The 24,285-nt window shown below is 37.7% G+C and overlaps 1 protein-coding gene across 2 annotated transcripts in view; it reads left to right on the plus strand.

The window, feature by feature from the left end:
- The window catches only part of UTRN (utrophin), a 387,621-nt gene extending 365,877 nt beyond the window's left edge, over positions 1-21,744 (plus strand). For both annotated transcript variants that reach the window (XM_010584498.1, XM_010584499.1), the window contains 6 exons: positions 6,283-6,441; positions 6,826-7,069; positions 13,479-13,587; positions 15,092-15,178; positions 17,937-17,959; positions 19,563-21,744. In XM_010584498.1, the coding sequence (XP_010582800.1) occupies positions 6,283-6,441; positions 6,826-7,069; positions 13,479-13,587; positions 15,092-15,178; positions 17,937-17,959; positions 19,563-19,571 (631 nt within the window). In that variant the 3' untranslated portion in view covers positions 19,572-21,744. The remainder of the gene's footprint in view (positions 1-6,282; positions 6,442-6,825; positions 7,070-13,478; positions 13,588-15,091; positions 15,179-17,936; positions 17,960-19,562) is intronic.
- The last annotated feature ends 2,541 nt before the right edge of the window (positions 21,745-24,285 follow it).

Here is a 24,285-nt window from a genome sequence, read left to right on the forward strand (position 1 = left end):
TGTCTTTTACATACCTCTGGGGATGGCGACTCAACCACTTCCCTGGGCAACCTGTTCCAGTGCTTGAGAACCCTTTGGGTGAAGAAATTTTTCCAGGGATCTACAGAGCTATGAAGTTTGGATTCCAGTTTGGATCATAAGTTGCCTACAGCTGGAACACTGGGAATTTAGGATTATAGCTCAGCTCTATTCTTATTGTTTAAATGCAATTTAACATAGAAATGAGAATGGTGTAATCATTCTGTATACACTGAATTTGAAGGAGCAATTTGAAATTTGGATGCACTTTTTTTCAGCTCGATGCCCCTGCTGTAAACCTGAGGAAAATCTCATTTTTTTTATGGTATTCTTTCAAATATTCAGGAGATGATTACTGGTTTGGAAATCAAATTCTGTGCTTCTCATAATTGGAGTTCTGTTCTGTGATCTTATTTTTATTGATCCTCAAGAGTCCTTCAGTTTAGTGTGAACCTGGAACAGAGGCATAGTTGCACTTAACATTGGAAAGTTACTGCTTTGATCTTGTCAGGTTCGCAAGCTCATCAACAATACTTTTAACACTCTTCATGCTCCAAAGAGTATGTGTAAGAAGTCTTCCACATTTGAGTGACAATAAGAGAACTTTTGCTATCAGTTAAACATCATGAGGGTTTTTTTGCAGGAATGTTTTGCAATATGCCATTTGATTAAGAAAACATTCTTCAAAGAAATTTCTTGGGTTTTAACTAACCTGTTGTCTTGAATGTCATTATGACTTTTTCTGTCTCCCTAACTAAGCTTTTCTAATCCTGCCCTTCCCTAAAGGTATGTGAATTCTATTTAAAAAAACATTTTTCTCAATTGGAAAAATATTTGTAGATAGCAAAACCAGTCATAGTCTCTCCTGTAGTATGTCCAGCTTCTTAACAAACATTCTAATGCTCTCATGCATGAGTTTTCTGGTATAAATACGTTGAATAAAAATGTCTTTCCTTTGTGTCATCTTCTCCATGCATTAGGGAGTTCTAAATGTTTAGGCTAGACTGTTGTGACAAATTTTCTTTGGCTTTAATTCATGTGAAGACATCTTTATAGCAGACTGGCCTTTTCACAAGTGAAGATGAGCATAAGGAAAAAAATGAAGTCTTTGCAACAAAGAATGATAAATAGTGTCCCTAACAGAAAGCTGTGCCTCGCAATTTGACAAATCATGGTGTAGTAGAATGAAAAGACAAAAAAACCTGTTAGGAGTATAGGACAAGAATGTAACTCTCTTATTCCTGTAATGTATGAACTATCCTATCTAGCCCATACTGATGTTAATTGCACTGGACATAGTACAAATACTTTCTGTATAAATGTGAATATTTAATAGCTGTTTTCTGATTAATGCCTTTGCTACCAGGTACCTTGATGCTTGCAGCACTGTTGATGCCACTTCACACTCATCTGAAGGCAGAGTTGGAACATACCTGAAATTGTATCTGTTAGGGAGCTGTGCACTCAGGTGCAGGAGTAGGAACAAGCAGTGAAGGCCAGTGGTACTTCCAGCTGGCACTGCCACTCAGTGTGCCCTAAGTCAAACTGGAGCCCCAGTATGTAGTATCTGAATACTTTGACGTGATATAAGTGGTTAAAAGGCATCTTGTCACAATGAGAAATTAGTTCCATGTGATGATAAAATTAGGAGAAAAACAAGTAAGTTAAAGACAAAGCATTTTGGATTACCTTCCTGAACCTTATTCTAATATTTCTCATAGCATCAGTAGGTCAAGGTACACTTTATTTGGACTAGAATGCATGGTGCTTAGTATGAGAGCCCCAGGAAAAATGAAAATGTTCGATGAAGGAGGTTCACAAATACCCACATCTTACTATCTGAAATCTAATATAACAATCAGTTTTCTTAATCAGATAAAATAATACACTGATAAAAAGTGACTGTCAGGAAATCTGAATTTTTCTTTCCACAGCATAGTCTTGATGTAAGGGAAGTTATATGCAACATTATTTGCCTCTTGCTTCCTCCATACATAACGCACGTTTTGCAATAGACCTCTTGAAAATATACGTCCACAAAGAGAATAGGATTTTTCAAAGGCCATTTTCCCTGGGCTTACTTGTTAGGGTGTTCTTTTCCTTTGAGATGTACTTCTTTCAAGTCTGACCTCCTGAGACGTCATTTTTACTGCTTTCTACTGTGGTGAAATGCTGAAAAGAAACTGCAGTCACTGTTGCTGAAGGACTTTGTGTACTTCTAGCTTTTTCTCAAAGCATGCAGGGAATTTAGGAGAATAACCGCTAAGAAAGGATGAGGAATTTATTCTGATGTTGTGCTTTCATTTTGGTTGCTGACTGCCATCTCCAACCAGTTCTGCAGAAGACAGTCCCAGATTCTCAAAATGAAAGTGTTTGCATGGCATAGAGTGTGTGTCACTCCCTTAACACTGTAGGTCATTTTGAATCCCCGCCCTGGGACTCCTGTGCAACTCATGTATCTGTCTTAATCACAGTCATGAGGTTTGTTGGTGCAGGTTCAAGGTTCTGGTTTTTTGAACTAGTAATTTTGCAAGACAGACCAGAGGTGGAACAGATGATAAAAATATGCTTTTTCTTCAGAGGACTTCTTTTATCAGGCACTTCCTCCAGCCTGTGAAAAAGCCTGCTGTCAGTTGCAAGGTGTGATGCCTAAAAAACCAGTCAATATTCACAGTCTGTCCTGTACAGTTTCTGAGACTCTGAACCAGTGAGAGAGGAGGGAAATGAAATTTTCTCTGGACTGAATAAGTGGGAGTCCAAAACATAAAAGTATCTGTATTTAGCTGTGTTGATCTCACCTACTGGACCACAATACAGTCAAAAGTATCTAAGCATTTACTAAGTAAACTCTTTTTTAAAGGGGTTTATAAGTTTCATTAAAAAATGAGGTTACACCTAATGCAAAATCTTGACAGAATCTCAGATTTAACAAATTCAAATAAATATAATAAATCCAGCTTTACAGAGCCCTATATTAAAAAAATCCATTTCAGATGACCTACCTAGTTGTTTATAAACTAATTCATCATCTTAAAATACAGACAGCAGCTTTTTGATGCCAAATTAAAATGAGCAGACTAAACTACTTGATCACCGGAACCTTTCCTGACAACATCAACACCCTTGCACAAAAGAAGGCTGTATGTGTAGTTACGCTGTGTCACTTCATATGTAAACACCGTTTCAAAACCTGGATGATAAAGCTGTGTTCTCTCTCTAGTCTGCTTTAACACTGTTTCTGTGCTTGCTGAAGATGTGACATGGAATCGCCAACACTCCCAGCTAAGGGCAGCCGTTTGGTTCGCAGTGAGGGGATTCTGCACGTTTTGCAGGGCTGTAGAAGCCCTGCTGTGTACTGCAGAGTTGAAGCCCCAAAAGGTTTTACATCACTTTGGCAAAAATTTAGTTGTAAAGGGTGGGGTTTTTTTATCAAGATGGTTAAAGGATGGAGAAGTACCATGAGGTTTTTGATATCACATTAGGACCTGATCCAAACTCTATTAACTGCACTAGCTTTTGGTTTAGTTTTAACTAGACTAAATGCAAAATAATAAAGCGAGTGATGATGAGTTTCCCTGAGATCACTCAAGTAATGGCAAAGTGAAAGCAGTTAGAGGCTTTTTCTGTAGGTGAGGAGAAAAAAAAGGAGCACTATCCTGTTTCTTTTTCAGGTAACACTGTCAGATATCCTCTATATTTTTGAGGGACTTAAATGCACATACAACCCCAATTATATTTTAATTATATAGTTGTATTTAATGAAAAATTCATTACATTTATTCATTTGCATGGGAAGATCCATATTGTCATTTCTTCTGATGAGTGTAGTACTGACTACAGCCAAGACAGATATGAAATAAGTGAATCTACGTTATTTCCTTTAAACTTTCTACTCATTGTTAAAAGTGGAAGAACTCACTAATTAGGTTCCTTTTCCAATTTTACATGTAAACTTTCTGCAAACCAGTAGTTAATCACAAAAGATAGGATGGAGCAAAGTGACATGCAACCAGAGCTCTGTGGAAGGATCTCTTCATACCTGACTGTTTTTAACCTTTATACCATAAATGAACTTATATGGAATAGAATGCCATGAACTTTTAAAGTGGATAGAACTGTCACAGGCTATAATTTTTTTTTTTGTTTTGGTTTGCATTTTTTAGGTATAGTGTTAGTTGATGCACATTTGTTTGATTGTCATAGTCTAGATTTTCAATTCTCAATGACAAGTCAGAAAATGGAAGACCACATGATAGCTTTAGGTAGACAGTGAATAGTTATCCTTGAGAAGAAATAGTTTAGTGTTGTTCTACCATAGGATTAGTCTTCAATAAGAAGTTTGTCTTAAGCAGTACTACAGACAACAAAATTGCTTTGCTGCATAATAGAAGTACTTTTCTAAGAGAGAGTCACCAGGAATCAGTATTTATTAAATCTGTCGTCATTTTGTCTTGCTCGTAATGCTGGTGATGCTTTTAAATGGGTATCAATGTACTGAGCTACCAAAAGATCTTGGTTCAGCAGGATAAAATAGGGTCTTCCATTACACAAACAGTATGTTTCCAACTCTCATTTGCTCCTGTCACACGAATTTGCTCCCATTACCCCAAGAGCTTGAATTTATTTCTGAGAAAACTCCAATCCATGTGCATGGCCTGTAAAACACCTGATGTGTTTTGCTTGTATGCGTGTTTATTTATAGATTGTTTGTCACCACAGAAATAACTTCTGTTTCTTCCAGGGTATATTTTTCTACTTAACTGGTTTAACTATTCATTCAAAAATGAGACTGTACATTTGGAACTTTTGTGATGAAAGATGTTAAACTGACTGACAGGAAACTTAAAAAAGCCTCTTGAAAAGCTCCATTACACTTTTACTTGGAAAATAAATACTTTGCATATAATGAACATCCTATTTTTCATATGTGCTTTCAAAGGCAGTCCTTGAGGGTACTTTTCATTATGTCAGACCACAATCAGTAGCAGAATTCGTAGCTACTTCTTTCCAACAATAGGAGGAGAAAGGTCAGCACAAGAAATATTTTTAATATAAAGAAGTCTCTTTTCTAAATGATATCTGAATATGTGTATATATACTGCTCATGGCTTATTCTCTATGTTGTTGACCATGCTTTAACTGTAGAAGATCTTTAGGGTAAAGTTTGTAGGGACAATACTTCACAGTATCATAAGGTATGCAGTCTTTGTTTTGTAGTCAAACAAAGAAGAAAATTTAAGGAGGGTTTTCTTCAGCGTTCATACTGCTGCCGCAATTTCTGTCTTAAAAAGATGAATAGTATATGTTTTTCTGCTGTTGATTTATTCTTCTTGAGTAAGCAAGCAAGTAAACTGTTTTTCGGACATGGTATCCTTCACTTTTCTATCCATCTGACCTTACTTATGGAGAAAAGCCGGCAACGGGGCAAGAAAGGCACACCTATACAAAAGCAAACTCATTTGGACATTATAGCATAATTGAAAGTGTCAGGACTTCTGTATCTCCTTACCAGAAGGTAATTTCTATGCGAGTCAGGAGGAGGACAGTGTTATAGCTTATTTCTATCCCTCAATCTGTAAGGAGGAGGAGATCTGCTACCCCTGAAGAGTTGCAAGGTATTGCATGTGTATATCAAAATGGGGAAAAAAACCTGGAAATATAATGCTAATTCAAAACCTATAGCATTATTTTTGCAGCACTGTCAGTCCCTTTGTGCAGTGCACAGTGTTAGCTAGATACTTGATGATTTGTTACTCTATGACTTCTTGGAGAATTCTGCAGGGATTTTTTTCTCTCTAATTTCATTAGGTAAATTGAGCACACCAAAATTATCTCCTAAAGAAAATTAAAAATGTCACCTATTTATGGTCAAAAAAAAAAAAAAAGGAACTACCACATAGCTTGTTTGGTTTTATTTATTTTTAAGGCATTTCAAATCAGTCATCTTTGGTTTATATTGTCTCTGCTAATATTGTAATCTCTAATAGCTTTCATTATTTCTTTTCAAACCACCAGCAGCATTTGTTCTTTATGCATACATTACAGTAAACTGTTTTTTTACACTACTGCAGATCAATCTTCTTCTTCCTGTGTGTTGTATAGTTACATGATTTTTTGTAGTATATTTTTTAGGCTTATTTCCTGCTCTTAGTCCTTTTTCATAAACAAACAAACAAACAAAATCCCTCAGCTTGACAAAGATGTTTGCTCACATAATAAATGTTTTACTATGCTGTCTTTATTTGTGTTGGTTTATTGCTCTAGAGAGGATGAGCATGCCCTTATCCAGCAGTATTGTCAGACGCTGGGAGGAGAGTCGCCTGTCAGTCAGCCACAGAGTCCTGCTCAGATACTCAAGTCAGTGGAAAAGGAAGAGCGAGGAGAATTGGAGCGCATCATTGCTGACCTTGAGGAAGAGCAAAGGTCTCAATCATCCTACCTGGTGTCTGAATTGTCACCTCATTGTTGTTGTTTGAGCCATGCATGTACTGTGTATTGTTGTTGGAGATGAGAAGAGATACACCCAGGTGTCAGTATTTTTGGGGGGGGGATCAATCAATGCATGTGTCATGCATAGCCTGACTCTGTTAGGTAGAAGACGGTGGGTCTGTGAACCTTAGTTTCACCTCTACTTTATTGTTTGGTGTTTTGGGCTTTTTTCCCCCATAAACTACAAGTCAAGACATTGTCTTTGTTTGAGCTACTTGTGTTCTTAGTTGGAGGTGATGATAATATCATTTGATCTTAGGAAGTTTTTTATTTTAATTTGCTTAAGTCATCATTCTCCTCCTCTTTTCAATATACCAGGAGTCTGCAGATAGAATATGAGCAACTAAAGGAGCAACATCTTCGGAGAGGAATAAACCCTCTTGCATCACCTCCTGAGTCCGTTGTGTCACCTCAGCATGCTTCTGAAGATGCCGAGCTCATTGCTGAAGCTAAGCTTCTGAGGCAACATAAAGGTCGCCTGGAAGCAAGGATGCAAATATTGGAAGATCACAATAAACAGTTGGAGTCTCAGCTTCACCGGCTGCGGCAGCTACTTGAGCAGGTAGATGTACACTGATATCTTTCCCCCAGTGTATTTTCTGCACAATAGATTTCTTGGTGGAACAGAGGCATTGGAATTTTACTGCAAATATTTTCACCCCACTAGCTTGGTCTGTTGCACTTGGTAATTTCTAGCATGAAGAGATATTTTTTCCTACCCTCTAGTATAAGCCATGGTGAAAGTCAAATGAGCACAAGATGATTACAAGTGCGGGAGTGATGATGGTGACTTATGAAACATTGAGAATAACACAAACAGCTGCAATAGTTTTTCATGAATTAAAAAGCAGGGGAAGAAAATATATACCCTATTCCAAGTAGTGGTGCCAGTCGTACCCTGTATTTGACTTCAGTTTTCCAATCTTTCCTTAAATAATTTGTTTATTTATTGTCACAGTTAGTCACTGAAACCTTTCTTAGCGTGCCAAAGACAGATGGCCAAAGATACATCTAAAATGCAAAGGAGCAATTCATTACATTAAAAATCCAGTTCCTCTTGAGTAGCATATTTAGACCAATAAGCTACAACAAAATGGTCTGTGCACAAGTAAATGCTAAAGGCAAGAGCCTTTTAGCAAATGTCAGTAGCAAGAGATTGTAGGGTTTCTTTGTTGGGGGAAGAAATGTTGATTGTTTTTTAAGTCAGCATATGCACATCTAGATTATAAAAATAACACCACCTTGTAGATGTTGCTGTAAGAGATATTAGTTTGTACTATATTGTGTGTGAAAGCTTGAATGATGAAGAGAAATTTGTATGAATGTTTTCCCCTAACTAAGCATTACACTTGGGTCAGAGTACAGTAAGGCAAATGATTGCTGCCTTCCACAAGTCAAGTGACTGGCTGCACATAGTAGAGAATTTAACTAAGCCAAGAAACAGACTGCATAAACCAGGTATCAAAATGGCAGAAGTTCCTGCTGTAGATAATACTCTTCTTACAGTGATAAAGATATTTTTTGTTTGTTTCGCTGGCTGATTCTGTCATTTTTCTAGGCAGTTTTGGGTGAATAGCATTAAGATGCATCTGTTCCAAGGGCTTCCCTACCCCTATACCAGAGTATTTTTATTATTTGTTACTGTTATTCTAGCATCTTTAATCAGTATTTGAGTAACTTAAGTATTTAACAGGGAAGACAACTGGTGCAACTGTTAACAATAATTCATGAAGTAAGTATCTTGAGAACTGTGGCCAATACTAGGTGTTTCAGAGAAGGGTTTAAAATCTGCAAAGAAACAGCTGTAGAATAGAAACACAGAAGTTCTGCGAAACCCGTACTCATTTTCAGCTTAGTGCTTAAAGCAGGAACATGTTCACCCTTTAGAACTTTCCTTTTTTTCTATTGTAGTTGTGGATTTTGTAATCTTTTCAGTATCCTTATAACATTCTTAGTAAGACCTTTAGAGGATACATGTGTGTTGTGATAAACTGGGTGGGCAGAGGGGCAGTAATTTCTTTTTATCAGTTCTGCTTTTGCATTTTTCTGGGAATTCTGCAGCGTGTGGTTTCTGATAGGGTAAGGTAGAAGAGAGTTGACCTTTTTCAGTATTTCTGATCATTTACACCTCATTTACTGTATACTGTTGCTCTTTTGCTTCCTGTCCAAAATCTCCTTCCTATGTGGGAGTCATGCCATGCTTCTGATTGTTCCAAGTGCCATTTCCTAAGCTGTTCCTGGTTTTCCTCTGTCTTTTAATGAAGTGGCTGGTATGAAGTCAAGTATATGAGGTGGTCTGCATTATTGCTTTTATAATATAACTGTGACTTTTCAATATGCTTTTCTATATGCATCCTAATTTGTTTGGCGTGGTTTTTTTGACCTGCCACTAAGCAGATTTTTTGCAAGCTGTCTCCAAGGATGCTGAAGCTACTCCTCTGAAGGGGATTCAGAAATTGTAAATAATTCAAATTTTTAGTATATGTTCTTTGAAACTTCTTTGTTTTGACATTAGTGCAGCACTGAATCCCATTGCTGCCCCCTCAACTTTCTGAAAAAATGACGACCCTTCAGCATGTTTGTTTTTCTATCACCTAGGCCATTACTGTCTATGAAAGTCTTTATCTCTTTCAGTTCTTGGGGAAGGACTTTATCAGAAGCCAGCTGAGGCTCTAAGTATGTTTATTTATTGCTTTTGCTTTTATTGGCTGTCCCAATTATTTTTTTAGTGGATATAAGGAATACCTTATTGCATTAATGAGATGGGTGATTTGCATGGAAGACTCTCATAAGTCCCAATGTCAAAATATGTGACAACTCTGTCATTCCTGTAATAATAATTACCAGTATTAAAGGTCACAACTGTCTAATAGCAATTTCTTTGCCATGACTGGCATTTCATGCCATCTCTGTTTCTCTCTTCTGTCGACAGCAGAAGTCTCTCCATTTCTCTTCTCCGCTCAGCCTCCTGACTGTTGTTTGGGTTAATAACTTGCCACTGAATCTAAAATACTGGGATTTTTTTCTCTAAAAGATATGGAGTGAGTCTGTCTACACACAGATATTTGGGTAGAGAATTAGTGAAACTTAGAAACTTTCCTGTAGTAACTCTTTAATCTAGATGAGAGCATTCTAGGACATTCTTCAGAGAGCACCTTTAGCAGAAATATGCATGCATCCTCACTGTACATTTGCCTACTTTGGGTCACAATTCTGAGGTTACCACACTATTTTTACTTTAGCAAGCCCAAAGGAATGGTAGCTGTCACACAATGTTGCGATTTTTTTCTGCCTGATTGATTATAGTGTCAAAGAGGAAGGTGAAACGGAACTAGCATGTGACATCTTTGATACCAACATGTTAATTATAGAGAGAAGAAGTAAAGAATACATTTTCTTTTTTCTGTTTTCATCCCTTTTAGATACTGCATGTGCAAAGTAGAAGTAAGACCTATTATGAAGGGCATTTAAAGTCTCTCTGGATTTTTCTCTGATTGTCTGAGCTACTGAATAGAGGTTTCATATTGGATTTGATATTGAAGTTAATGGGAGCTAAAATCATCTGTCAATGGCTATATGACAGAGTAAATAGTGACTGCAGCTCCCTCTCCAACTGTAAACAGAGGAGCTTTATCAAAAGAGCAGAGGAGACTTTGTTTCTTTTGTAGCTGGGAGAATAAGTCTGGAACAAGAAGAAACATCTGTAATAGATGTGGCAAGGGAATTGGCCTTTTTGAGGTTTCCTGTGATTTGGAGGTGGGGTGCATTTTGTTTTTCACCAAAAGCAACAGAAGTCAGGGGAAGAATGGGTATGTCTCATGTATCCATTAAGCTACAGAACACTTCAGGCTCTTCTTTGGAAAAGACACCCACAGGAGGCACAGTGAAAAACTGGTTATAATAAATATCTCCTTTGAAATGCTTTAAAAACTGGTGTACTGCAGAAAAATCCCTCAATTTCAGAGTTCTCTGGAGAAGAATTTATCTGTCCCTTCATATCTTTATTTGGTTTTGCATAAAAAGAAGTTTGAAAACTCCCAGAAACTGGTGTTGGAAACTTCCCCCTCATCCTTATAGGGGCGTGCTCAGTATCCCTGCTTTTATTTATTCAGGATGAAGAAGCAGCCATATAGGAACAACTAGGGCTATTTTCTTATGGCTTCTGGCTTAAGGATTGTCTGCTGGGTTGTTTTGAATGAGAATACATGAACTTCATAATGCCTGAAGGGGATTGGTGATGGAAGTGACCAGATTTTGTAGGTGTTACACAACTGGGGTCAAGTAGAACATGATTTTCTACAGTTTTTTTCTTGGGTTTTCTCCCAGTAAAACTGTTAAATCATGTAAATGCATGCAGCTATATCCTCAACTATTTTGCATTTAACATTTTTCAGTATCTGATTATTATATAAAGGCATTTGTGCCACTACCAGAACCCTTCCCTTTCTGCTCCAAAGCCCACTCTTCATCTGCTTAACTGTATTGTCCTGAGTTTGGAAGAAGAGAGTTTGGGTTTGTTTTGGCTTTTCTTGTTATTGCAGTCACTGGAACTATGTAGTGTAACATTTATCGGTGTATTTAAATTAAAATGAAGTCATCAGACATTGTCCTCTGATTAGAAGGGGATATGTTTTCTGTTGTGTTTTGGGTTGTTTTTTTTTAAATCCAACTGCGGTATTTCATTCTGACTGCTGCAGCAATATATGGTATATCAACGTAAAGTATTCCAAGTATGTTTTGTTTGCTCTCAGTTTATCCACTTTTAAAGTCCTCGTGGTCTGCAGGGCTTTTTTTGTCATTTGCAATAGCACTCCTAAGTGGTACTAAATAACCTTCACTACTAACTCTTCGTTTAATTTTGTAGGCATCTCTTTTCTATCCTAATTAATCTTGACTTTGCAGTGCCTCACTATCCTTGATCTAGCTTATGTGTTGCTGTACTGCAGTTTTGTATCAAGTCCAGCACTGATCTTCTTTCCTCAGTCACCCTTAGTCATCTCCACACCATTTGTCTGCAGTTACTGCTTGAAGAGGGAGAGAGATCCGGTCCAGGTGCAAGTTTGCATTTTGGATGATGCAAATTCTCCCTGTCCATCTGTTTGTGGGGTGGCAAACAGCCACTCTGCCACTGGAGTTAGCCTCGTTTTTCTGTACTGAAGTAACTCTTAACCCTTGGAGAGTTTGCTTCATCTCTTTCCCATTATAGCTCTAACTTCTTCTTGAACAGAGGTTCCTGGCTATACAGAATTACCTGGGGTTAGTTACCCCAGGCTTGGCCTATTTAAAATCACCACTCATTTTACCTCGACCCTGTAGCTGGGTGGAAGCCTGATACTGAATAGCAAATTACTTAACTACTTGATCGGCATTCACTGTTCATAGGAGTGTCTTGATGGTAAAATCCTTGGCTGGCTTGAAAACATTTCCATTTTTCTTTGTCTTCTATATGCAGAGCAATAGCTCTTGATTTATTTTAGTCAAAGCTGGAAGTTGGTATTGTCATGCTGAAAGAGAGATGAGATTTTGAGGATAAAAAAAGATTTGCTGAGTACTCAAGGGAACATTTCCTTCTATTCCTCACCACTGTGTATAGAAGTAAAAGTATCTTTCATTGTTCAACAATCTTCAGTTTTGTTGAAGATTTTTTTTCTTAAACTGGAAGTTGTTGCAAAAAATCGAATGTTGCACTTAAGGCTGTGAGCTGCAAAGGAGCAAACTTGTGCACAAATTAATAGCCATTCTGTGTGTTACTTCTTTGCATCGAGTCTCATAGCTCTTCTAGGTACTTGTTAAGTCTCAGTTTCAAACAGATCTTAAAAGTAATTCTTTTTATTATTATTAATTCTATATCTGCTTTTCACAGATTTACTTAAATAAGCTGTTTGGAAGTAATTTGATGATTTGCAATTGAAAAGACAAATGATAGGGGCAACCATTTCAGCTAAGATTCTATAACTGCCTCATGTAAATACTATTCCATGTCCTTCTGTTTCTTCAGAACAATCACTTCTGGAGTTCAAATACTGTATTACTGTATTACTACTTTCTTTCTCAAATGATTTCTTCCAAGAAAGAAGGAAAAGAGGAAAAAAATGCCTGAATAAGATCCCTTCTGATATTTCTGAGTTGTTGTGGTGAAGCAGTCTTACAGTCTTGTCTTATTTCGTGTCCATATATGTGTACTTACACATTATCTCCAACACATACATGGTTACAACTAAACGTAATATAGAACTTACGTGTTTGAATCTTCACGTGAATTTAAGAGTCCAGAAAGGCTTGCCTATAACACAGTTTTCAAAGTATATGGGTTCCTTCTCATATATTTCTGGAGTTCACACAGTACATAGTTTTCCTGTAAATTTGGTGTACTCCACACTATTGAGAAGCAGTGTCAGCAGGAGTGATGGCTAGCTAGATTTAACAAAGTTCTCTCAAATCTTGCGTCTTCACTCAGCTTGATTGTGAAGGAGTTTTGCAAAACTGTTCATGATTGAACAGTTGTTTCTAAGCGTGATCAGTCATCCCAGTAAGGCTTCTTAGGTGACTTTAGCTGAATGTCCTCTGTATACGTGTATATGTATGTATATATCCACACATATATATACAACCCCAGTAATACCACTGTGTAGTCTTTCTGCGTAGCTGGACCGAGAGCCTCGGACAGGCTGTTTGGGTTGTACATAACCTTGTGTTTCTATGATGCATGCTCACAACGGAACATTGTTTTTAACAAGACCGTCAACTGCAGTCTCATAAGAATTACACTTAAGTCTGAATTTTCTTTTAACAAGTTGTTGGTTTGGTTCCCCCCCGCAACGGTTGTATAGACCTAGGCCAACTTTCAATAGTTTGGAGAACAAACAAGAAAGAGCATATAAAAAAAGGAAGGGAGCGGGATGACTGCATACAAGCCCAAACTTAAATTTATACAATTTATCTAAATTTGGGTATTATTGTCTTTAATGTAGCCCGAGTCAGACTCCCGGGTTAACGGCACCTCCCCCTGTGCTTCGCCCCAGCACTCTGCCCTTGGCTACCCCCTCGAGCAAGAGACAAGCTCCCAGTTTCTGCAGACAGGTAAGTGTTTCGATCAGATAATGTGTTGTGTGGGTCTGTAGGTGACTACTGAATCAGCTTGTTGGCATCTTTCTGGAAAGATTTATAAATAAAAAGGAACTGATCTTTGTGATGCTACTGGGAACAAGACTTACTGCAGCTGGAGCTGTTGCTTCCCCACACTTGCAAACAGCTGCAGTATCACAAGAATCCGTGTGGCTCTGAATTATGGATTTCTGTCAACGGAGTCCTTGGTCCCACCTGTTTTGAGCAAGTGAATTTACTGGGCAAATCCATCCTCACTTGAAGGGGGAGCCAGTTTTCATTGGACCAAAATGGCCAACAGCTGTTTGTTTTACAGTACACTTATGCACCCAAGTAATCTGTCAGATACAGCAACAAATGTCCAAAACATGTAATCGAAGCTTCCTGATGGCTGCTGTAAAAATTCTTGTGTATCCTCGGCTCATCCTGCTATTTTGATGACCCCACCCCTCAAAGACTTCACATCTTTAGGAATTATTGGGTATTTAAGTGTAGAGCCTCTGCACATGAGGGGATTTCTCTCTTGAAAGATTATTTTAAATTCTCCAATATCTAAACTCATTAATTCCACTGGGAATTAGCAGAAATAGCTACAGACCATTGAATGCTCAAAATTAGGGGGAAAAAAAATTGTCTTAACTGCAATTTCCTCCCCGTTTTTATTTTCAAGCTTTTGTGTTGGAGATTAAAAAATGATTTTACTCCTGTGGAAAACAGGAAAAATATTCTGTTGCATACTGAAAAGTTTTCATTCAGTGTTGACATGTGTTTTTACTTTATCTGGAAAAACATGGAACTTCTTCGAGTCTGATTTAATGTAATGCTAGATTTATAAGACATGCTATCTAAGAACACTGCCAGGAACAGAGGCAGTTGTATTCCCTAACCATTCCCTTGGCTAATTTTAAGCAGCATTTAAAAAAAAAAACCAAAACAAACCCCCAAAAATGGCAAGGAGGATTTTAACACTAGTGAAATTGCTGGTGCATGTTGAATAAAGACCATCTAAAAGATAAATGCTTTTTTCAGAAAAAGAATGGTGTATTTGCTCTGAAAGTTACATGACAAATCATCTGAAAATGGAACAGAATTTTAATTGAGCAGCTACTGAGTATAGTTCCCTCATCTTGTAAACCTTTTATTTATTTTAACTGTAAATTCTTACATACTGCTCCTTCTTGACAATTTCTTCTACTTAAATCTTGGGTGCAATGATTAAGCTTTAGTAAAAGAGAAATGAGTTCTGCTGCAAATCAATACTGTAACTTTCACCTCCTCTCCCAAGGCTGGCAATTATCAATGACAGTTCCTGCACACTAAGTTACAAAGGCTTCAGGTAGTGGTTTGCCTTGAAATATAAAGGACTATTTAACTGGAAGGTTGGATGAGAATGCCTTTCAGAATGTTGTTGTCATTGTCTTTTTTTTTTTTTTCCTCTCGTAACTAAATTCATTGCTCTGTTTTGTTGTCATATCTGCAGATGACTTGTTAGTTCCACCTCATGATACCAATACAGATCTAACAGATGTTATGGAGCAAATCAACAGCACGTTTCCAGCTTGCTGCTGTAAGTGTAACAAAATATGTCTCTGAGAATAGTATTGAATTTGAGGCGGTCTTTTGAAGAAAAAAGTCATTCTTGTGGTATTGACTAGGAAAAAAAATCTTCTTTCTGATGAGATTTCCTGTCATGATACACAAGCTATGTAATTCTGTTCTTTAAAGTTCCTCAGCAGACACTATTTGTGAAGGTAAATAAACAAATACTCTCATGTTTTAAGTGGAAGTGATTCACTGTTAAGAAAAGCCTGTAGCTCCATATGGAATTTTCACCTGTGCCCACGTAAAGGAAAAGAGACCTAGAATCCTAGTAGCTGCTGATATAAACCTTATATAGAACTTAAGTGAATGTAGATTCAGAAATTCTGAATGCTGGTTTTCTAATAAAACTTGAAAAAAAGGCCTTAGGCAACAGGAGGGACCATAGCCCAATCCTGACTGCCTGAACTAATTATTGAACTAGTTATGAAACTAATTGACCAGAGAAAATAACAGTTAACACAGCACATAACACCTTCCTCTGCTTAAATGTATTGAAAGTTGGTATTTTATTCAGCATCTATTAAAGAGAGATCAAAAGGAAAACCAATTAGTTTCCTATGCATGGCTTATATCAGCTGACATATATTTCCGCTGGTGATATTCCAGAATATCACTTCACTTACAAGAGTGAGTAGCTATCTCTCCGTTTCCAGCAGTATTTCATACAGATTGTTGGCTTTGGCAGGGAGAGTAAAGTGGCAACTTTGTTATTCAGTGTATTTTTTTTTTTTTACATACATACATATATATCTACACCTTCAGCTCTTTGCCTTAGAAAAACAGTAGTGGAAACTTTGATATATTCTTAAACTTTCAACAGTTCTTTCAAATGAAATGTAATAATGATGGTCAGTTTTAAAAGTCAGAAGTGACAGGGACGGTGTTTATGCCCAGTTCTCGCAGAAGCATCGAGATTGAAATTCTACTCTATTTTGTAAACTCAGTGAACCCTGTTAAAATACCCCTTCTGTCTCTTGTATCTGTATTGCTTGGCTGTGAAGAACTGCAGTTCAAAGCCCATAGTTTTGCAAATTAAGGATTAGATTTTAAGGAGCATCTCTTCTCAAAGTCAACAGCTAGTGATGCTACTCAGCACAACTCAAGGGCGTGTGTGTATATACAAATCAGTAGAAAATGCAACTCCAGTATCAGTTCTTTTTTTTTTTTTTTTTTTTTTTTTTTTTTTTTTTTTTTTTTTTTTTTCCAAATTCCTGTCTTGCATGTATAAGAATTATACAGCTACCTGGTCATTTGCCCCAAATGAATTTAAAACAAATTGCCCTCTGTCAGGGCAAGCTTGATAATGATGGCTGTTCTCTGCAACCAGGAAACATGGAAAAAAGAGAACCTAATATCCGTGAAAACAATACCCTGAATGAGGCAGGAGGGGACTCTGAGTGAAAACCAGGGCCCCACATCCTTTCATATTGTGAAGTGTATCTGAGCATTTAAGATTAAAAGAAGTCACAGTTCCAAATTTCATGTGACTTTTCCCTCTGTCATTGACATGCTGCTGCAGAAATCAAACCAAACCAGCATGCCCCAGTTAGGACGTACTACCTTTGTTTGGTCTTCTTCAGTCGTTCTGTAACATCTCTTACTTTTGGGAGAGTTACTAGGAGTATATTTTTTTAACCATGTAAGATTCATATACTCTTTTAGAAGCCTGGAATGAGGATTATAAGTCTGGCCTTCCCAACAAAGTGCATTCAACTCTGAGTTTTGCTAGGGAAGACCGTGACAGACCATCTAGTCCCTCATCTTTTCCTGTGGCCATTTGAGATGGATCTGTCTTTCTGGACGGGCAATTGTCTAACCTGTTCTGTAAAACTTCTAGTGACGCAAACTCCATGGACTCCCTACGCAATCTGTTTTAAGGCATCACTGTATTCCTAGCCTTAAAAAATAATATCTGTATCATTTTTTAATTATTCCCAAGCTAAATTTTATTAGAACAGCCTTCATGTTCAACATACGTCCGTTTATTTAAAAAAAAAAAAAAAAAGCTATTTTTTCACAGCCTCGTTACTACTGGTCTCTCCCACCTTGGCCGCAGCTTTCATTAAGGAGTTACTAGCATCTGAGCCTTACTAGCATCTGAGATTATTTTTATCCCACCTTGACTGTATCATAGAGCCAGACTTCTTATTTGCTGTATTAGTTTTTATGGGTTTCAGGTTATAATTCATCTTGAAATCGGTATTTCTGCTTAGTCCAAGTATCTCTTATGAAGCAATTATTCATATAGTAGGGCCTGCACTGCTCTTAATGGTTGGGTTTGGGGTTTTTTTTTTGCTCCCCAGATCCTTTGATTATGGATATAATGCCTCTTTTCCTTCCTTATTTATGAGGTTGGTCCTCAGAACCAGGTGGGTGTGCAACATTGTGCAGCAGTCTTGCCTGTGCATCCGAGTGACTTCCAGAACAGAGCCTTTGAACAGACGATTTTATAGCACACTGCCCATAGGTCTATATGGTCACAAGTGGTGAAAAAGGAACAATTCATATAAACTATATATTCATAATGCTGTAAATTTGTGAATAAAGTTGTGTATAGACCTTTACAACATACTCCTAGTTAAATGTTTAGTTTTTTAAAAGATAGGAGTCTTTTTGTTCTTCTGTAGTACATATTTTCCTGATACTGGCTTTGTTTTTAAACTGCCAAGATGCAGAATCATGTAAATTTCTGAATTTCTTTTTTTTTTTTTTTCTATTTGCAGCAAGTTTCACTGGCAGACCACAGGTATGAGACATGTTTACATACTTGCATAGTTATTGGAAGCAAAGTAAAGCAAGTGGAAAAGTTCCATTAAAGCAAAGTGTCTGGGGTTTTTTTCTATATTTTTCCCTAGAGGTTTCTTTGGAAGCTAGACCAATGTAACAGGAAGGCTAGATTCTGGAAAATTCCTTACTAGTTCAGGCATTACCAAATGTACTATGGTGTGCAGTTCTGGGATGCTAACCAGATGGAATCAGCTTGGATCTATCCTGGCCAATTAGTTTCAAGCCAGCATCAGCTTGCAAGATCAAAGCTGGTTCTTGCAAAGACATCCATATGTCCTGGTCCTCCAGTTTCAGGAGGTATGGGCACCAGGGCGCAAGGATCAAGAGCCACGCAGCATCTTAGGCATTAGATTAAGCTGCCTTCTCCCAGTAGGCAACCACTTTACAAACCCAAAGCAGAAATTTGGCTGCTTTCAGAGTTCACAAAAATGTGGAAAGCAATCTGGTATTTAGATACTTGTTCTTGAAAATCTAACTGGTATGAATAATGAGTTAAATTTCTGTTATAAGTAACAAAAATAGGAAAAACACTTGCTATAGGTTTAGGTTGACATTGGAGCCCACGTACGACAAAGAAGGAACAACATAATCTTGTGTTGTTGCAGAGTTCTTTTGGAAGTTTCATTGTTAAATAAGTTTTAAAGACTACCACAAATTGCTGTGTGAGACTTGAGAAGAACTAAGTGGTAGGGAAAGAATCTATTTACTCCCCCAGATTGCTTCACCTTGCCCATTAATCCACAGTTTGCAAGGTCAGACCTCCCCCAAATGAATAACTAAAAATTCAGAAATATTGCTCTGCAAACGCTTTTTTGGATTGCAATATCTAGGATAGTAAGATTGTCCTCCCAAACAGGAATTCCTAAAGAGAATGGGATGAATCATGCCCTGTACTCAGTTAACTCAGACTTTGTGTTTTCATCTCTTGATAAGCTAAATCAGTGAATTAAACTAGCATTTTTCAGAAATCCTTCCTCTGAGCAGGCACAGAGATAGCTTTCAGTGAATCAGTGAATAATACTAATCTTCCTGAAAAAGCATTTGATTTTTTTTTTTAGGTACAGGATGATTCCCAAATGGTCTCACTGCAAATCTACCCTTCCAGAACCATTAGAGAAGGCACGTTTGTCTGTTCAGGAACAGAATCCTGAAACAGGAGCCTGGAAATAAGCTTCACATTTGAAAGGGCTGCCTCCAAATCCAGACTCTGTATACTCTCCCTTTTTTACCACTTAGGCTTCAGATAGGACAGTAGTTTGCATCCATAGAAAAAAAGTTTAGGCAGAACATGGAGAGTCTATATTTACTGCTCTGTAGGCTAACATCCTCTAGGCCTTACTCAACAAGAATTTTAAGCACTGCAGTATAGTAAAATTAGATTTCTCTTAACTACATGCCTCAGTGATTTGCTGAGTCTTGGGCCAATACATCTAAATTTTTAAAATACAGGGGGTTTGTAAAATGACCTCAGAATCCTTAACTAACTGAACCGAGCCCAGAGCAGTTAGAGCTCTCTGCATGTGTTAATGTGGTACTGACAGGGTTATTTCTCATCATGACAGGCAATGTGAAGTGTTCATTTGGACGTCGACCAGCGCTTCCTGACGTGCAGTACAACCCTTTTCTACAAAGCATCGATTGCGAGTTCCACTTCATCAGAAGGCTGCATGGGACCCTGAACATGCCGATCGCTCTGACTGCGTGTTCTACTTGAAATAGTAAAACACTGAATACCCAAAGATGAGGATGTGGTTTTTATAGTATCGATTTTTTTTCTTCTTCTTCTTCTTCTTCCCTTTCTATGCAACTGTAAATTAATGAGCAGTGGAGTATTTGTCACTGATTTGTATAAATATACAGCCGCGGGAAAAGGGGCAGGGGCTTTATATACGTTCTTTTTGATAATCGTAAAGAGAACTGCATAAGGAGTTTGGAGCAAAATGTTACATTTATACATTCCTTTTAGCTCTTTGCTTTTACATTGTAAAATACCTTTAGTTATATTCTCACACATTTAATATTCTGTAATGATTATTTATACGCTAACCATCTGACCACACAGATTTCAGAATACCCTTGAGTTGTTTTCAGGATTGGCATATGAAGTTCCCATAATCTGCATTATTGTTATTGATTAACAAAAATTGCCGTTGGGTGCAAGCTACAGTATTTTTAACTCTATTAAACAAGGTAGACTCTCATTTCAAATCATCTTCCTCATGCACCAAAATGGTATTTTTAACTTTCTTTTAGTTATTTCCAGCCAACACACTCATTTGGAGGATTATTTTTTTGAGCCTTACTTTACTTTGAATCAGGAGATAGCTAAAAAGAGGACTTAGATGATAGCTTAAGTTGTTTGTAGTAAGGTCTAAGTTAGTGTAATCTTTCCCAACTTTGTTCAGAGACAAAGCTTTGCTGTTCCCTGCTGTGCCAAACTTGCTTCAAGTTTTGGAATTTACAGTCTGTGAAGTAAAGCTCATTTCTGTGAGATCCTCGTCTCCTTTTGTTTGCCTCTTGGAAATGAAGAGACAATTAGAAAGCCCTTTCCAATACTATTAGCAATGGAACGTTTTCTTCAAAACTGCAATGCGCTTAGATACTATCATTTGGCATTGTAATCTTGCAACTCATCTTTATCTTTGAAATCATTTATTTATGTACTTTAAGTAGGGATAATTACGGGAAAGTTATGTCACTGATCAGCTGATCTCTAGTTTTAAAATTGTCATAAGAGATTTTATTGCCTTCACAGAGTTTACCAATGCTGCATGGACACTTGCTTTAATTTCAGGACACCCTTTATTGGTAAAACTGCATGCAATATATTTCATGTATAGTGGAGAGAAACTAAACTGTGTTGTTCTTAATTATTACTGAAGAAAAAAAAAATCTCAAAATGGTATTGGAAGAGTTGTAAATTCTTTACTGCTACCGAAAAACGCTAGAGGACATTAAGACAGCAGGTCAGGAATTTCTGGTGTTTTTGTGAAGTGGTGCCAACTTAGACTGTCCTGCACCCACAGTATTCACTCCTGGACTGCTGCTGCTGCTCAAGGAGTGATTTGGGCACAGCGTTGACCACGTGCTAGTGTTGGCTCCGACGCCAGTTCTTTCTGAACCCTTCGGCAAATTATTTAACCATTCTGCCTCTGTTTTCCCATCTGTAAAATGGGGATGATAGTACTTACCTCTCAAAGGTGTTGTAGAGCTTGCTTAGTTAGTGTTTGAAAAGCTCTATATAAATGCTAAGTATTATTCCCGAGTGAGTGGAGCAAAATTGTCAAAGTGGGAAGAGAAGATGCTGGCTCCTATAAATGCTTCATCTATTAAAAAAAGTAGTGTAGTAATTTTGAGAAGAAAAAACCCCACATTTTACAGAAGAGGAAAGCCATGACCACCTTTCTACCTCAGACCTATCTTCATGAGTAGTATTGGAAATAGCTTTATATTCTGTTCTCTGCAAAGTACTTTGCTTTTATCAAGCTACATCATTCTCTAGGCAAAGAATCCTTAAAAATACTCCCCTACATAAGTAAAAAAAGGTCTCAGTAGTGAATTTGGTGGCTTTTATTTTTGTTCTGAATATGAGGTTATGTATAAAGTTGTTTTTCTGCCTGTGTTTGTATGCATCCTTTGTCCTCTGCTGCCAAGTAAATGCTGCTTCAAACACTACATTGTAACATTCTTCCTCTGAGACAATAATAAATAAAAGGAATATATTGCAGTAACATAAGAAAAAGTATGGAGTTCTTTCAAGTTTTGTGGTGTTCAAGGATGGCACTTCTCATTGCTAAATGCTGAAAATTTCGTTCTGAAGAAGATTAATTTTAACACTAGGGTGCTGTGATAGCCCATTTCTATGTGCTAGCATTTTCAGTGTTGGTTTGCATTTCTATAAATGAGATTAAGCAGTGTTTTCTCCTCATAAATCTGTGCATATTTTCTCCAGTTTTTGATCTTTAGTGATTTAGTCTGGAATCATTCTCACTTTCATGACAGATATTAAATTTGATCATTGAGAAGCAGACTGCTTTTATTTTAAAAATGTTATATATACATATTACGAAACAGCAATAATGCATGAAGCCCTGTCAAATATTAAAACGGAAAATTAGCCTTCAAGTTTTGATGGCATTCAGTCAACATGCTCAGCTGAAGCACAGCATTAGATATTCAGTCAGGAAATAATGTACTTTCTAGTCCTACCATGGGCTGATTTTAGGTATTTGCATTAAGCTAATGGAAATTGTGTTAACAATGACTGCATTAGAACAACTGTGCTTAAAGGAGGAGAAAAAAAGTCCACAACCCTAACAATTCTGTTTCCTTATAGTAATAGTTGGCACTGTTTTCGTGTTTAGTATTTATTAATTTTTTTTTTTCAAACTCTAACAAATGTAAAACATAAATGACCAAGTAATGACACTTTCCCTCTGTGAAAGGATGCTTAACAATTAAGTAAGTTGTAGGGAAGAACTGGGTTTTTCACACAGCATTTGTGATTCAGCAGTTAACAGGGAATTTAATTATAGAAATAACAATATATTGAGCCCAATTAAGTTCTGTATTTAGAACAACAAATGTGTCAAAGAGGAGGAGACTGGTAGATTAAAGAATCGATTAAACCACAAAAATCTGTCTTTTAAAAAAGTAAATATTTTAATTAAAAGTTTGTAGCGTTGAAGGCAGCAGAAGAGGGGTCTATGGATCAGCACTAGGGCCTGACTTACTTTGAGAACAATTTATGAAGGTGCTCAAATCTACAACACCCCCTGTACCCTGATTGCTAAGGCAGCAGATACCAGAGCTCTGTAATGCTCTTACCTGTGAGGAAGGTACTCTCAGCTTAAAATCATGCTTCAGTACCACATCCTGAAGGACCTGGCTGGTCAGGGGAACAGACTGGAGCCCACTTCTCACCAGCTTGCCATGGGGCTTCTCTCAAGGGGGCTGGGGGTCTGGTCCTCAATGAACCATGCAGCAGTAAGCACTCTCGCACTTCTTCGCGTAAGCTTTTCCTCTGAGCGCTAACCAGCCCCTTACGCTGTTATTTTGTCAGGCAAAATAAAGGCAACATGATACTTTTCAGGAGAAGAATTAGGTTCCTGCACCAAAGAGCTCTCCATCCCAAATGCATGCCTAACTATCAAAGCAGGAGAGACACCCTGCTGCACAGCCCAGAATGGACAAGGTGGTTGATAGCATATTTGTTTAAATTTTTATTACAAAACACCCTTGAGCTGAAACATTACAGTCAGATCAGTTCATTTTCTCACAGAAGATGCAAGATTGATGGATCTAATTAAAATCAGAGTGGAGAAGTTCCTCTGCTAATGGGGCTTCATCTGCAGGGGAACTTCCACTATGAAAGAGCTCTCCTTGGAGGGCGTTGGTGGTGGCATTATTTCTTTTTGGACCAAGACAAGGCTCTTCAGGTGTTCACATCTCAATAGATGGGATAGTTAAGTTATGAGACACCAGCCCCCCTGGGTCAGAGATACTGGACCCAGACACAAACTGTCAGTATGCACATGACCATTCCTGTTACCTGAGTGTCCTGGGTCAGAGGGTTCTGTCCTCTCTTCTGTTGTTTCTATAGTTAAAAAATGAGGGGGGGGGGGGGGGGGAAGCTGAATTCAGCCAAATTAAAAGTGTACTGTAATGGGCAAGCTTTGGATTTATGCAAAAGACCAAAATATTCTTTTAAACATTTACACTACAAATTGCCTTTTGGAGAGAGTTGCCCTAAGAAAAACCCAGCTGAAGGTAAACACTCACAAAACTGAGTAATGGATCCTGTCTGCTGTCACACAGAAATGAAGATGTTGTGCCATACAGCTGAGAAGTCTGTTCCCCCAGCAACAAAATCAGTCACAAATTCAGCCAAGGTGTAAATTAATAACAGTGGGGTATGAAAAGGAAAAAAAAAAACCAACCAACTTTTAGTGGAAAAAATATTTAAGCAGAAAGAGATCTATTCCATCTTACAAGCAAAACAGCTGTCAGTAATCATCAGCTGTATGCCATGGTCTTGAAAAATTGTTCCTGTGGCCAAAGGCACAATCTTCCTTGGCTCACATGTCTTTGGGAGCCTACCTTCTGTCTTTAGTGCCACTTAAATTTTCATGATATGCCAGCAAAAAATTACACTCTTTGCAACTTAAATCTACGCATTAGAAAGAACAGCTGCATGCAAGTGCAGCAGCTGCCTTCAGAAGAGGAAGGTAGTGTTTTCATCAACTGCTTTTCTAAGCACCTCTGTCTGAGACAGCAGCAGAGGAG

Source organism: Haliaeetus leucocephalus, unplaced genomic scaffold, assembly GCF_000737465.1.
Source record: "Haliaeetus leucocephalus isolate CR32 unplaced genomic scaffold, Haliaeetus_leucocephalus-4.0 Scaffold992, whole genome shotgun sequence".
NCBI lineage: Eukaryota > Metazoa > Chordata > Aves > Accipitriformes > Accipitridae > Haliaeetus > Haliaeetus leucocephalus.